Below are 16,634 nucleotides of genomic sequence, written 5' to 3'. Positions count from 1 at the left end.
CATTTAATCAATATGAACAGGCAGCAGCTGTCACACATCATTGCCTCCCCTGGGGGTCATTGTCAAGAAGCAACATAAAAAAGTGAGTGAGTGTGTGTGTGTGTGTGTGTGTGTGTGTGTGTGTGTGTGTGTGTGTGTGTGTGTGTGTGTGTGTGTGTGTGTGTGTGTGTGTGTGTGTGTGTGCGTGTGTCTCCTTTTGTGCTTTATTTGATCCATTTTTCATCTGCCTTTATTTTGACAAGCAGACTAAATGAAGAGCAAACTCTGGTTTAGTGTTGCGGTCAAAGCCGAGGGGACCATTAGTTAGTATATATTAAATTAAAGATGCCACTTATTTTGTTCAGTGCAGAAATGATTAGTTGATTAACTAATTAGTCAATCAATGTAAAAATCTGTTGCCAATTATTTTGATAATCAATAAATAATTTATAGTCATATGTCAAGAAAAGAAGCCTAAAAATTGCTGAAATGATTCCAGCTTCTCAAATTTGAAGAATTGCAGATTGTATCTTCGGGGGTTGGACAATTGATTTAACTCTTTGGAAATCGTAGGGACATTTTAAATGACCAACTAATTGAAAATATAACTGACTGATGAATCAACAGTAAAAATAAGAGTTCAGATCACTTTTTTTTTTGCTGTTTAAAGGTTAATTTGAACACAATGTTCAAACCTCAAGAAAAAGTATAGAGTGTAATACATGCATGCATTTTATCTCTCCATTATACATTGTTGTCATGCAGTATTTCTGACAGATAACAGAGCCAGCAACATAAAGGGTGTATAATACTGCGGGTTGTATCCCTCTCCTCTGTCCTCCTCTCCTTTCCTTTCCTCACCTCTCCTAACGTGAGACAGTGAAATCTCATCCAGCCACTCTGCCTGCCCTTATAGCCAGCAGGGAGGGACATGTCATTTCACTTGTGTGCAATGTGTGTGAGTGTGTGTGTCCCTCGCTGCGCAACACACAATGACGAGAGCAGAGGGGGGAGGCCGGTCGGGGGGTGACAGGGCTCTGATCTCTCAGATAGGGAGATAGCCACCTGATTCAAATGGCTCGCTTGTTCCCGGCAGTCACTTGATCGGCGTGTGAACTGACTCCTCTCTTATTTACAATCAAATGCTGCTGCACTGACCTGCCCAACCCAACCCAGGCCATGCCAGACCTGTCTCTCTCTCTCTCTCTCTCTCTCTCTCTCTCTCTGCCCTATATTTTCCATGTCTCTCTCTCTCTCCATCCCTCACTCACACACACACATACAGGTGTACTCAGAAACAGTGTGATGGAAACTTCCACAGATGAGGCCAGTTATGATCACGCAATCTTTTGAAATATGAGGCTCAGGTAAAGCTCAGGTTTGATTTTGGTAACATTCATATATTTGTGTTTTGCTACTCTTTATCAACGTTTGATATCACGTGATAAAAAACTAAATCTAAAGCCACTTATAAAGCTTCCTCTGGTACACTGGAATCGAGCAGCAACACAAACAGTTAGTTCATAGTAGATTGAGGAAAAAGTGAGTTTTTGTTAGAGCAAAAGCGAATTCAGGGATAACCACATGAACATGTTCTCATAAAAAAACAGCCTCAGTGTGAAGCAGACTTTGACTAAAAGTTAAAGATCTCTGTGTGCACAGATACGTTCAGGCACATTATCATTAGCAACAGAAAATGATATCGGTTTTTCCCTGAAAGAGAAACAACTTTGTTTGTGATAGGATTTAAATGAGATGAAATTCTGTTGCATGTGTAATTGTTAATTTTCATATTATTCAAGGGAAACACCTTTAAGATAAAATCTTAAATTCGGAGTTTGTATGAACAGACGATTGTGAAAAACTACGTTTTTAGTTTGCAATTTAATGTAAAATGTTATGTTCATGCAAAGGAGGTGTCTAATAAATCAACGTGGGTGTGAAATAATATATAACACACCCAACTAAACAACCATACAGTTCAAAGCAAGGTCATATCTGAACTTATGCTCCGAGGGTTTTAGTGACACGTAAACCTTTTATATCTGAGCATTATGCTTTACTGCGCTTTAACAGATCGTGTTGCGACTTTCTAATGCAAGAACCAGTAAGACTTCTTTTAATCTTATCCATTCTAATCTGATCTAATCTGTTTTACTGGTTTATGCCATCACTTAAGATGATAATGAAGATTTTGGCAAGACTCACTGTGCTACACTGACTTACAGACAATATAACCCTCCCAGGAAGACAGGATTTACATTGTTTGTTGTTGACTTGAAACAGCAAACAACACATTTTCAAAAATGAAAAGTCCTTATGAAACAAAAGTGAGTTCATTACTTGTGGAAAATAACACTCATCTAAAATTCTCCCAAAACGTGCCTCGGTCTGAGTGAGGGAGAAACAACCTCAGTCTACTGCATCTGTCTGTCTGTCTGTCTGTCTGTCTGTCTGTCTGTCTGTCTGTCTGTCTGTCTGTCTGTCTGTCTGTCTGTCTGTCTGTAACTGTCCTGTCTGATTATCTCTCCCAGTTGGCCCCGGGGGGACACCCACACTGAAAGAGGCCACTCTTCCATTCAACAACAGCTTCTGTCAGAGAGTCGCAGAGAGGGAGAGGGAGACCTCAGAGTCACCAGCTCCAGAATAGCCCGATAGTGACTGATGCAATCAATCGAAATCTACACTACAGTCAACATGATCGACTGGGAACGAGGATTTTACGCTCAATGAAAGAAAATTGCTCATGCATAGGAGCTGAACTAATGCAGAAACGTTGAGACGGGAGGCTCCACGCAGTTTTCTTCTGAATTCGGGTTTAATTTTTACCAAGAATACGGACAAGATCTGAGCAAAACAACGTCAGGGACACACTGTAGCTTGATTTATAAACTGTAATATCACACTACTATCACCACGTGTAGAACATAACTGTCTGAGTCATATCGGCCACAGTTTATTCCAGTCAAAACAAACTCATGTATAGATATTTAGCGTGTAAATGAGCTACACAGATGTGAGGGACTGTATAATGTGTAGGATGACAAGATGTCTGATTACATTAATGCCCTAATTATGACATCATTGTCATCGTAAAGATTAACAGTTCCAGTAATCGATGATGTGACGGCTTTTATGAGCCGTCATGTTAAATGGTTAATAATAAAGTGGATTTCTCTTTGACAACAACCCGCAGTGGGCCCTCCTGATGTCATCTTTAAGTGTGGCGGAGGAAAATGTGTTTGATGAGGATTTCTTTTGTAGGAAAGTTCACTCGTATTTATCTAGATTTTTGAACAAACTTAATTTATAGGGGGGAAATACAACAAACAGGAAGGGGGATACATCCTGAACACATTATGTTTAGAGTAACCTGTGATCTACACTACAAACTGCTTGTTACAAATGGTGATTCATTAGGCCAAGATGGACAATACAATGCAAGTAAACCAGCAAAGGTCTGCAGGTCAGATGAATAATTCACCACTGAAAGAGATATGACATTTCCACATGGAGGAATGTAATCTGGGGAGATGCTGTGTGTGTCAACATGATTTGTTCTAACAGTGCAGTATCGCAGCACTGAAGGGTCTAAATTCATCAGCATGTGACACAAAAACATTTGGCAAATGACATTTAGAGGATGCTGTCATCATCCTCTGAGCGCAGATGCTTCTATCTGATTCTTGAAGAGAGGAGGAAATAAGTGCAGACTGAGGGGGAAACACAAGTGGGGAGTGTTGTCTGAAGGATGAGCTTGGCCTACATATGGATGGTGTGTGTGTGTGTGTGTGTGTGTGTGTGTGTGTGTGTGTGTGTGTGTGTGTGTGTGTGTGTGTGTGTGTGTGTGTGTGTGTGTGTGTAGCTAAGAGTGCTGTCATGTTGATGTCGCTGACAAAGTCTTTGAACAACTCCAGTATCTCTGTGACACTTTGTAATGTAAGCCTACCCCTAACACACATTAACACCTTGTCCTGTGGGTTAACACACATTAACAGTGTCGACTAATGAAACGTGATCTCCTGTAAAAGAACTTTCAATATGAAGAACATATTTTCATTTAATATATCAGCAGTATTGGCTGGCCTTAGGTGTCTGTATTGGCACATGATGAAAAGCAGGTAATAAGTTTGTAAATTGATCTGAATCTTATTAGGTATTGAGAAAGGATTTTAATTTTGGCGTCAAAGTCTTTTTAACAGCTCAAAAATCATACTTAAATTTGTTTTACAGTAATCATCACCTTGATACTTTAGAATGTTTTCTCTTATTTTTGGGAATTGCTCATAACCATAGTTTCTGAACCAATGCCATGTTTCAGAAGTCTGAAATGACTTTTTTCAAACTTTAAAAGCTCAGTTTGTTGCCGAATACAGGCTTACCACTTCAATACTTTTCTATTGGGCTTTAATAAGGTCAGAAGAAAAAAAAGGTTTATTTTGCTACTATCATTATTACACATAGTGGGGTCAGTGGGGTAAAGCCGATGTCAACTAACACAAAGTTGAATGTAGGCCTCTCACTACTGTTTTTTTATTTATTTTTTTAACAAATCCAATTTTTGCATAATCTTATTTTGCAGTGCCATTTCATTACAAGAATTACAACATGTACAAAATTAATACAATCGTTTAAATTCTAATTCATTATTCAAAAACATCCGATGTGAACTATATAAGACTAGATCGATACGTTAGATATATAGATGGTGTTAATGTAAAGACACATGAACAGACGCGCACACGCACTTTGTTTTTGCAGCATCCATTCAGAAGGCTCGCGCTGCATCGCGCATGTCCCCGAGGGCCTGAAAGGCACGCGGGGCTGTGGACCCCCCCCCCCGACCCCCCGACCCCTTTTCTACAGCTCCACAACTTTTCTAGCTCTTTAATTCTTAATGTAGGACGACTGAAACAATAAGATGTGTTTTTTTATCTTAAATTTGAAACAGGCCTCATTTTCAGTCGTCACATTTTATTTTGGAATGAATAATCAAATCTCTAATCAGATCGTAATATGTAATAATCCCAACATGTTTTCCGTCCACACTTTTTCTCTCAACCACTCCTGAATGTGTGATATTCTAAAATAGGACAACCCCCCCCCCCCCCCCCCATCCCGGTTTAATGTGCAAGTGGAGTTGTTGGTCAACAGTTGGGTCGGGGGGCCAGGCGGAGGGAGGGGGGGGGGGGGAGGGCCGAGAACAATGGACGGGGCTGTTGTGTGTCGGAGTCGGCGGAGAGGGAGAGAGAGAGAGAGAGAGAGAGAGAGAGAGAGAGAGAGAGAGAGAGAGAGAGTCGGGCCGATGACAGAGTGAAAGAGGTTAGTGTCTATGCTGGGAAATGAGACCAGAGGAGGAGGGGGAGGAGGGGAGGAGGGGGGGGGGGTTCCTGTGTCTGTTGGCTTGTTAATGATGATTCAGTCCCATCAGCTCAACAGCCTTCTCCATCAAGGAATGTCTGAATGCCCACAAAACAAGCTCGGCGGTGCCTTCACGAGAAGCACGTGTTTGTAACAGAACAAGAACAATCACACTTTTTATTTTTCTTTTTATTTTTTCTTCCAGATCGCCGGTGGTTAAAACAATAATACGAGAATAAACGTCTGCATGTGTAGAAAGTAAAACATGTGAAAACGAAAACACGAATTCCCCTCATAGCCTTCATTTCTTTATGACGTCTCTCAGTTGTTTCCTTTAACGAGGGAACAAAAAAAAAAAAATTCATACATTTTATTTCGTTATTTTATCTCACATGGTAATAAAAGGTTATAGCGTGAAGTCCGCAGTTTTTATGTTTTGTCACAAAACACCACACTATTTAACCCCTACCTGCAGCAGAAGCAAAGATAACTCATTTATATAGGAGGGAAAAAAAAAAAGTCTAGATTCAATAAGTGAAGGTGCCAGAAATCAAAGTCGTGCATGGTCCTATACACCATACATACAACACTACACAGTGTTGAACTGTTTAAAACAGGTTGAGAATCCAGCAACGAGTTTGTGTATCTTTTATTTTTTTTTTCTGCTTCAAAGTCCATAAACAAGAACTTGTAATTTTGTAATCACTACAACAACAACCATCTTTTCCGTTTCAGTGCTATGTTGTTGTTTTTTTTATCCGAAGTTTGCTATATATATATATATTCAGATTTGTTCTTTTTCTTTGGGCTTCTACTAAGTGCGCAGACTGTAGGCCTCCCCCTCTCTCCCCCCCTCCTCCTCCTCCTCCTCCTCCCATCACCCCAGACCCGAGGAGGAAAACCAGTAAACAGTCCCCACATTTCTGGACCACAAAGGAGCAGCAGACCGTGCGCCACTTTCACTTGTAGCTGCCCGATGGGCCGGTCCCATGCAGACACGGGCACCTGTTGCTCCGATCTGCCTGTATATGAACCGGAGAGCTGGAAACGAGATATGTAATGCATAAATAACGCCATTTCGGCATTGTTGATGATTGCCTTTATTTATTTTTTATTTGATTTAGAGACTTGTTTGAAGCCTCTCCACACTCAATCTGTTCAGATTTACTGCTGGAAAGCCTCTGTCCTCTGCTCGCTCTGTTTTTATTTCTTTATTTCTTTTTTTTCTTTTTTTCCAGTGACCATATAGCTGCTGAGTGGATCTCCTGAATTGGAGCTGCATTGTCCTCTTTTCCAACAGCAGCCAGCAGGCTCAGCAGCCAGCAGCACAGCCAGCCAAGCGTTTGACGTTATTAAATAATAAAGAGATGCTGATCTGGTAGCAATGTTTTGAAGGGGGGGGAAAAAGGCCAATTAGCGTGTCGTTATACTGTCATTATGGCTGTATTAACTCGAATTAGTTATAAGACAATGTGCACATGGACACTTGCATTTTATATGTGTTGCCTATAGGGGAAAGCAGTCTGCACAGTGAAGCAGGCCTAGCATGTGGAAATGAGTGGACAGATTATTAAAGCACAAATGCACCTGATGGTTTTCAGTCTCCATTATTTTTTTAATCAGTCATATAATAACTTACAAATGTGATATGTATTACGGAGAATAAACCAGAAAGAATCAACACAAATATCTAAATAAACAGCCCATAATTACATATGTATTTAGCGTTAAGGAACAAACTGTTTGATTTTGGGGTTTTCTTTGTTTAATATCATCTATCTGAATATCAGTTCGAAATGTATTTTTTTTAGAAAATGATGAAGTAGAAGTTAAGTTATGGAGTTTGAAAATTCAATAAAAGTATTAATATGACTTTAAAATGTGTGGGCTTTTTATGTAATGAGCTGAATTGATTTATTAGCGAGACATCGGATCGGTCAGATCGGTTTGAGCGCAGAGCTGAAGGGTTTCCCTGAGAGGCCACAGTACAACAGGCCTCATATTGTGGGGGGAAAAACCCTCCACCCCTCTGCCTCTCTGCTCCCCCCCCCCTCTGGTGCACTTTCTCCCGGCCAATCTCTTCCACAGGCAGCACAGAGGGACAGGAAACATAATCAATAAAACTCTATAAGAACTTCAGGTGTCAGTCATCTTTGTCCACCACCACAACAGTCCTCCTCTAACTGTATTCAACTATGATTCCGTATGAAAGCCTTAATTGTTGTTGTTTTTTTTCCATTTCAATCAGTAATTGTCTGATTGGAATCAGAATAGCCAACAAGCTTAACAAAGACAAGAAGCATTTCAGCACTTAGATCAGTGTGAAACAACAGTGTTTTCCGCATTTTATAATATACATCATTAGTAATGGTTAGTAATGGTAGGCAGCTAGTAAGGGCTACTGTGTGAAAAGTAATTGCACAAAAAGAATAAAAGATACTCAATTAAAATGATAAATAAAAGCGAACGTGAAGCCTTAAAAAAAAGTGTTTGACATAAACATGTAATCAGCATTTTCACCTTTAGCTGGTTCAACTGTTGCATATCATTTTTTTGCCTATTTTTTTTCATCTTTTCAGCCTAAACATCATGTTGATATTTACACACAGGAATCAATCCTACAGGAGCTGCTGGTCCGCTTTAAACCGTGCGTGTTTCTATGATGACGCTCTGTAAAGCTGTCAGCACCAGTGAGCGGAAATGATCAACGGAGCCCGGGCCTCTGGTGACGTGGTTGGGGAGGAAGGAGGGAGGTGAAGGGAGGAGGAGGAGGAGGAGGAAGAGGGGGGGGGTCGCAGAGGCCTCGAGCCTCTGAGAATGCAGGCCGAGAGCAGCGCGAGGCTGATGGCATGCTGGTCTGTATCAGTGTGTGGTCCTATTCAATGGAAAAGAGTGAGTGTGTGTGTGTGTGTGTGTGTGTGTGTGTGTGTGTGTGTGTGTGTGTGTGTGTGTGTGTGTGTGTGTGTATATGTGTGTGTGTGTGTGTGTGTGTGTGTGTGTGTGTGTGTGTGTGTGTGTGTATATGTGAGTGTGTGTGTGTGTGTGTGTGTGTGTGTGTGTGTGTGTGTGTGTGTGTGTGTGTGTGTGAACCCACACACACACACACACACACACACACTCACACACACACACACACACACACACCGCCCGCTTCCCTTCCCTGCACCTGCGCTTGATCAGCAGGCTACTGGCTGCCATTCAGTCCCTCTGCTCTCCAAACACACACACACACACACACACACACACACACACACACACACACACACACACACACACACACACACACACACACACACACACACACACACGGAGCTCTCTGCTCTGACAGTTTTGCTATTCACCCATTCTTACAGTCTGTCTCTGTGATGAAGGCAGAGATGTCGCTCAGTCTTCTGGGTTGCAGAATAAAACATGAACATCGTTTGGTTGATTCTTTTTTTTTCAAATGTGTTTTGTTTTTGTTTTTCTTCCGCAGCAACAACGTGGGACGACTGGATTCACTCTGCCAGCTTTCCTCTCCGTTGACTTGCATCATCGTGAGACAAAAGCCTGCATTCACCAGGCTCATTATAGTAACGTGTGTAAAAGTCTATACTTTAAAAAAAAGGCCTAATCTGCACTTCTTTGGCCATAAAAATCAAAAGTGTATTCAAATAACAGAAGCATTATTGAAAAAAAAAAAAAAAAATGGAAAACACGAAAAATATTTTTATAATCAGTCAAATAAACTCCTGCTGTGTCTGCCTCGGAAAGTATTGATTTAGTTGTCTTTCTATAAAAAAAGACTTGTCAATCAAGAATCGTGTTTTGAAAAAATATTAAGGATTCATCAATAATTGATTTTGACAATGTATTTTGATGATAATGGCGATGAGGCCTCGCCGTGAACAGCGTCCAGTCCAACAGGCCTCTACGTGTTTCATTGCTTCTCCTCATCACATTTGGATTTTTTTTTTTTTACTGCCATTAAAAAAAAAAAAAAGATCGTCTATCGAAGTCGACTAACCAACGGAAACACATCAACACCAATGGCCTGCTTCATGTGTTGGTGACGTCATGCCCCCTCCTCCTTATTATCTGGCATCTGCAACGTGGTGGAAATGGAAAGTGGCTCTCGTGGCATAACAGGCCACTAAGCTCGTTTTGTTGTCTGTGTGTGTGTGTGTGTGTGTGTGTGTGTGTGTGTGTGTGTGTGTGTGTGTGTGTGTGTGTGTGTGTGTGTGTGTGTGTGAGGGGGGTCATTTGACCTAATTTAAAAAAAATCATATAATCTCAACAATAAACATAAGATTTGGTGAGCGGCCAGTGCAAACTGCAGGCAGACACACTTAGTTTAGATTTCGCCTGTAGACTAATAGTATCTTTATTTTTTTTAATTCTATTATTTCTATTTCATTGAGTCAATTTTTTTTATATGAGGCTTACTTCCCAGCATTGTCTTGTTTATAAGGTTTGTGTCCAGATCATATTCAGTCGTATGCTATACCCTATTTGTTATAACATAATATAACCTTCCCTATTAAAATAACAGACAGAGTGCAACACCTCCTGAATGTAACACTTCGGTGTTGTGATAAAGGCCACCAGCAAGAGCCCGAGCTCTGCACGCGCGCACACACGCGCCGGGTTATCCTAGATAACATCTGGGAGGTTGTGTGTTTTTTTTTTGTTGTTTTTTAAAGCGGGTGCAAAAAAAAAAAAAAAAAAAAAAAAAAAAAGCAGAGGCGCGCGCTTACCACCTGTTGCAGTCCAAATATCCTCGAGCTGCAACAGCCAGACTCTGCACGCGAGCAACAGAAGGGGAGACGGATGGATGGATGAACGGACGGATGGGTGGGGAGATAGATGGGTGGATGAAAGGACGGATGGGAACACCTTCACCGGGGCCTCCATATCACACAACATAACACACCTGCGTAGGAAATGAAAATGGAACTTTTTTTTTTTCTTCTTTTTAAATAAAACATTTAGAAACAGACTGTGTCCTTTACAGCATTTTTATTTTAGCATAGTGAGATAAGTAGAAACATGTCATCAGTCTTATTTTAGACACTGGACTCCCTGTATGTGCTGTGCAGCTCCTTTATTTAAACAGGAGTGCCACTGATCTGAGATTAAATCACATTTTGGAAAGCACAGGGGTTAAATGCAGGCTAATATTTTTTTTTTTCTACTCAGATAGCGCGATATCAGTGTTTTCAGAGTGAACATTTACCGTCAACTACTCTGACTGTTTGGCCTCCCTCACATGTGAAGTGTTTTTATATGAAGATTGTTTTTATTTGTTTTTATTCACACGAATGGAGATTGAAAAAGTAAAAGCATGGATGTGTTTTAACTGTGGCTTTTGTAAGCCGAAAAGCAGCATCTAAGGGCCTCAGTGGTCCTATCAGAAACAACACCACACCAGAGCCACGGCCTCCAGGTGTGCGTCCTGTGATGGTGTCAACATTCAGCAATCTTTACAGGCCTTACAAATAAGCTACAGCTTTTCATGAGAAAATACAAGTTAACCATCAAATACATCAAGTATTCTCTCCATTCCAAATAAAAGCTTTTTCCAACACATCAAAGGTGTAGCGTTAAGCCGGGAGAAAAATAATAATCATTTGGCCTCCGGGGCCTGGTGTGGGAAGGAAGGAAGAAAGAAGAAAACGAGACTTTAATGCGTCTACTCGTCCGACCTTCTAAAAACAACTCGTGTATCACCGGTGGTCTCGGCTATTACAACCAATTCAGCTGCTCGGATCAATAATTAATGGGACAACAAACGATCCCTTGACCTCTTGAGAGAGAGAGAGAGAGAGAGAGAGAGAGAGAGAGAGAGAGAGAGAGAGAGAGAGAGAGAGAGAGAGAGAGAGGGGGGGGTGGACGGATAAATACCGAGGGGGCCTCTTCAAATATTCATCTGCCGGTTAATGTGAGCTCTGCTCCCCGGGACCCAGCCTGCAAGAGACAACGGTCCTAATCTACCTCGCTGCCACACACACACACACACACACACACACACACACACACACACACACACACACACACACACACACACACACACACACACACACACACACACACACACACACGAGATTTAAAACCGTTAGTTAAATTCAGAGCGAGTGAGCAGTTAGCTCATCATAAGGATTATTATTATTATAGGAGGAGGGGGGGCAGTCTGGCAGAGAGAACCATGGGAAACATTTTGGAACCGGTTCCGTGCTTCTTTTATTTTTGTATGGCAGGAGGGGTGGTGGTGGTGGTGGTGGTGGTGGTGGTGTGGAGGCACCGGAGAGCTTGAACCGTGAGAACCGGGGTTAACGGGGAAACAGCAGGGCCCGTTTGATTAAACATTACATTAAATGGCCTCACTGGACGTCACACGGCCATCACACCGGGAGGAGGAGGAGGAGGAGGAGGAGGAGGAGGAGGAGGAGGAGAAGCATCCCGGCTGGTCCGCTCGCATGGCTCCTTTTTTTTTTTTTTTTTTTTTTTTTTTTTTAAACGAGGGCTCACCTTCAATTTAGACCTAATTGAACATTTAGGGCTGATAAAGTGCAGCTCCATCATTTGGAGAAATAATAAAACACAGAAGAGAAAAAACAAAGTATTGCACTTTGTTAGTTAAACCAAACACGAGGATGAACTGTCGCAACGTGAGGACCAGCCTGAGCTCATTGGATTAGGTTGCTGCTGGCTAAATAGGCTACTCATGAATATCCAGTTATGCTGTTGTCACAGTCAAGTGTCATTAGAAAATCAAAATCCACCAACGACAGAAATCCTTCTGTCAGTTTACACAAATCTATAATAACTGAATGAGGGAAATAAATCTGATTTAGGCCTAGATGTGTCATTATTTCTCCCTCAGTCCCCTGTCCCATTCAAAAACATGTCCAATATACTAACAGATCTAGAAAATATATAATACAATCATAAATTAATTTTAAAAGAAAATAGAGAATATTAAATGTAGCTTGTGCCTCAATAGCAGTGATTACTGATTATTGGTTGTTTTTTTGTTTTTAAATTAAGAATAAAAGAGGAGAAATGTCAGTCTATACCTGGGGTTGTTGGGCATTATGTGATGGAAAAATCTTCCCCCTTTTTAGGAAACAGGCAACAAACTTTGGCTTGATGGGGCCGTCCGCAGGCACTAGAAAATAGAAACCACGACGCACAAGCTTGAGTTATTTGATCAGTGGAGTTTAAAAAGCAATGCACCCCCCAAAACTGTTATTTTTGTAAGCTGAAGTCAAATATTTATATTCATAAGACGTAAAAAGTCAGTGTTACATTTACAGGGAATTATTAACATCAGAAGAAAGACAGATGACAATTTAACCTGCACACATAAAATGACAAAGAGAAATAAAAATCAAAACTCAAACAATATCAAGTATCCAAATTTCCAAAATTTATTCATTTCAAACTGCATATTGAAAAAAAAATATACTCAGCTGAAATTGTAACTGTTATAAGGATGGTATTAGTTCCGGTAGATATATACATGGAGTGGTTGGCTTCTGAATAACAGGCCACAATTTTTAAAATACAACTACGGGAATGAATTTTTGAAATAAAAACTTAAAATATCACAGTAAATATACAGAAATTGTACAAATCAATTAGAAAATAAAGAGCACAAGCGTCATACCTCTAACAGATGAAAAGTGGGAGACGGAAATATAAATTAACAACCTATATTTTAAGCTGTATGAGAGAAAAAAAAGTGTCTTATCTTTTTTTTTTTTTTAAGAAATTAAAATGTTAAGTAATATTGACCTTAAATGAAAAAAAAAAAAAAAAAAAAAAAAAAAACAGTATTACCTGTATCGTTATTTCCCTTTTTCTTTCCAATGTTTGCAGTAATAAAGGAGCATAACTGATCGCTCCCATATAATTCCAGTTCTACCATTTTTAATATTTTCTGCAGAACTGGCGTTGCTTTTTATATATATATAAAAAAAAAAAGAAAAGAAAAAAAAATGCAACCTCTTGCAGTTTAACAAACAATTTCATCTGATTGTAATGTTTCTTTGATAAATACTGTACAAAAGGTGATTGCAATAATAAAACATTTGATTGCGACTCCCACTTTCTAGTCTTCCAAACTTCATCCACCAGTGAAGAGGGTCTCCTACCGTTCCTCTAGAGCTTCCTTAGAATAAAATGAAAGAAAAAAAAGAGTCGTGTGTCGTTTTTCCTGGAGACTTCTATACAACTTTTCCCACCCCGAAATGTTTCTGTACAAAAATAGTCCAACGTTAATAGTCCACAGTTTCTCTTATAAAAGTTCATTTTCTCTCTCTCATCTCTCTCTCATCTCTCTTACTCTCTCTCTCTCTCTCTCTCTCTGCTGTGTGTCTCTTACATGTGTGTTAACGGCAGCGTGCCGTTGATCGTCGTCCCGGGCACGGTGCTCTGGTAGTGCCCGGACATGTGTAGCCTGGTCTGGGCGGTCTGCTCGCTGACCTCCGCCCCGGGCAGGTACATGCTGATCATGTCCCTCAGATCTCCGCTTTGGCAGCCCGGACCGGCCCGGTGGGAAGACGAGGTGACGACGGGAGGGCTGGAGCTGCTGGACTCGGACTTCACCACCGAGGAGGGCCCCATGGAGCCCAGCGCCGTCATCCCCGGCGTGCTCTGCTGGGCGTAGGACATGGAGTAGGTCGGGGAGCCGTTCATGTAGCTCTGGGAGCCGGCCATGCTGTTGTACTGCAGGGCGCTCATGTCGTAGCGGTGCATGGACTGCATCTGGCCCGGGTTGTGCGCGTTCAGCCCCGGGTGCTGGTAGCTCAGCTGGTCCTGCATCATCCCGTACCCCCGTTGGTCCATCCGTTCATGTGCGCCGCGTAGCTGTCCATCCTCTGGTTCACCCCGCCGCCCAGCCCGCCCCCACGCCGACGCCGACACCGGCTCCCATCCCGTTCCCCCCGGGAGACAGCAGCCCGCCGGGCAAGGTGTACTTGTCCTTCTTCATGAGGGTCTTGGTTTTCCGCCGGGGCCGGTATTTGTAATCCGGATGCTCCTTCATGTGCAGGGCCCGCAGCCGCTTGGCTTCGTCGATGAAAGGTCTCTTCTCGCTCTCGGACAGCAGTTTCCACTCGGCTCCCAGCCTCTTGCTTATCTCCGAGTTGTGCATTTTGGGGTTCTCTTGCGCCATCTTCCTCCTCTGGCCCCGGGACCACACCATGAAGGCGTTCATGGGTCTCTTGACTCGCTCCGGGCTGTTCTTCTGGTTGGGGCCGGTGCCGGACGTGTTGGTGTTGCCCGAGCCCCCGTGTTGGTCTGGGGAGCTTGGGGCTTCAGTTCAGTCTCCATCATGTTATACATCAGGAACAGCTTGGTTTTTTGAGTTGGAGCTCCACGAGCAGATACTTGTTTTTTGGGGGAAACGACGGGGGTGGGGGGGGGTGATGGGGGGGGCAGAAAAAAAACAGGAAAAAAAAAAAAAAAAACACACAGAGAGACAAACTCCACGAGCCCAGAGAGGCAGGACACTGCTGCTGCTTAACACAACAAAAAAAAAAAAGTTACCTGTCGATTTTTTTTTGTTTTTCCGCTGCAACTTTTTCTCTGGACCGAAAAAAAAAAAAAAAACAACAAGCACCGAGCTGCGTCTCCACACACTCTCACCCTCTCTCTCTCTCTCTCTCTCTCCTGCTCGATGTGTGTGTGTGTGTGTCACAGCTTGTGTGTGTGACAAAGAGCCTTCTCCCAATAGGTCCCTTCGCTATGTTGGGTCCACAGAACTTCTCCCGTCGCCTCTCCGAAAAAGCATCAACAAACTGTACTTTTTCGCCTCCGTCCGCCTGAGCCTTGACAACTCCAGATAGTTTTTGAACAAGTTAATAGACAACCATTCATGTGGAGGGCTGTCAGCGAATAAATGGCTTCGACCTGGCCAATCAGAGCCGGCCTGCTCCCCTGACACGCCAATGGGAGTGAATAATTAGCATAAAGGGGCGTGGTCTGCTCGGCCCGAGACGACACACGCACACACGCGATCCCAGGCTGCCCATAGGAGCCGGTATAAAGTACATATTTACTATCTGCAGGCTTATGGAGATATGTCTATGATAATATATAAATGCAGTGGCACTTTATGAACAGTTTATAATATTATACTGAGGAGGAGGAGGGAGTTTCAAAAGTTCGCTGGCAGTTTTGAAATGACAAAGTGTCGTTTTTGCAAACTTTAACGAGTAAATTATGACTTAAAAACTTTCGCTAATAAATACAAAAGATATGCCTTAAGAACGTCTAATTCTTTTATGTTTTGGTTTATATTTTTGTATTTAAATGTGTAGCCAAAGTTCTGACAACACATCCAAAGTCGAAAGGGCGACATTAAATAAGATGAGGATACAAATAAATAAAAAAGTGTTATAAATAAACACATCGGATGTTGACATTAACGGTGTCAGTGTCATCTTGTCCTGTTCTGACATTAAGTCTCGGCCCGTGACACTGCTGTTGTTCACGATCAAAAAGTCACTAATACCCCCCCCCCCCCCACCACTTACGGCCCCAATAACATAACATAACAACACTTAAATAAACTTTGTTAGTTAACTCAAAGCGTTGAATAGCGGTGTGCTGGTGTGTGAATGTGTGTGTGTGTGTGTGTGTGTGTGTGTGTGTGTGTGTGTGTGTGTGTGTGTGTGTGTGGGGGGGGGTGCCACGGCTGGTTTTTAGCGTTGAAAAGAGGAAAGGTAATCCAAGATGTTTCCCCAGTTCTTTTGTTTAGTGAAGTTGAATGCCAACACACAGAAGGCAGACGGGCTCATCTCAGCACAAATAAGCGTTTTTTGTTTGGGATGTTGTCGCTACATCTGTCCGGACAAAGACCCAACTCAACTCCACCTCCACCACCGCCACAGTGCTGCTGCTGCTGCTGCTGCTGGGGCTTTGTAATGGGGTGGTGGTGGTGGTGGTGGTGTATAGGATAGGCTACGGCCTAACGGGGGGGGGACAACGAGGTGGAGGAGAAATAAAGGTGAGGAATATTTTTAAGATAAAGTGGGGTTTTGAACAAAAGGCACGGCTCATTCGTATAAGCCTGAACAAGCGTGTCAGTCAATTAGTGTTCAAAAAAAGAAATAAAAAAAAGAAAAAGAAAACCTCCACCTGCCTCACTTTTCACTCTGGGTCAAACCGACCAGACTGAATATTATCAGAGAAACCCTGTATCATCGTATCTAGATCGAAATAATTCACTCATATAGTTTGAAATGCCCAATAGGACTAAAGTTTGTCTGAGGCTGTGAGCGTTGGTGCCACTCGCTTTGCTTCTTTCC

General features: G+C 42.1%; 1 protein-coding gene across 1 annotated transcript; it reads right to left on the bottom strand.

Annotated features, from left to right (window-relative positions):
- Window positions 1-13,701: 13,701 nt before the first annotated feature.
- Window positions 13,702-14,667, bottom strand: sox2 (SRY-box transcription factor 2). The gene is given in 4 exon segments (XM_054602087.1): window positions 13,702-14,156; window positions 14,159-14,234; window positions 14,237-14,616; window positions 14,619-14,667. Coding segments are annotated over 4 exon segments (960 nt in total).
- Window positions 14,668-16,634: the final 1,967 nt, after the last annotated feature.

The sequence above is a fragment of the Anoplopoma fimbria genome, chromosome 8, assembly GCF_027596085.1.
Source record: "Anoplopoma fimbria isolate UVic2021 breed Golden Eagle Sablefish chromosome 8, Afim_UVic_2022, whole genome shotgun sequence".
NCBI classification, from domain to species: domain Eukaryota; kingdom Metazoa; phylum Chordata; class Actinopteri; order Perciformes; family Anoplopomatidae; genus Anoplopoma; species Anoplopoma fimbria.
This window is presented reverse-complemented; position numbering and strand designations above follow the sequence as displayed.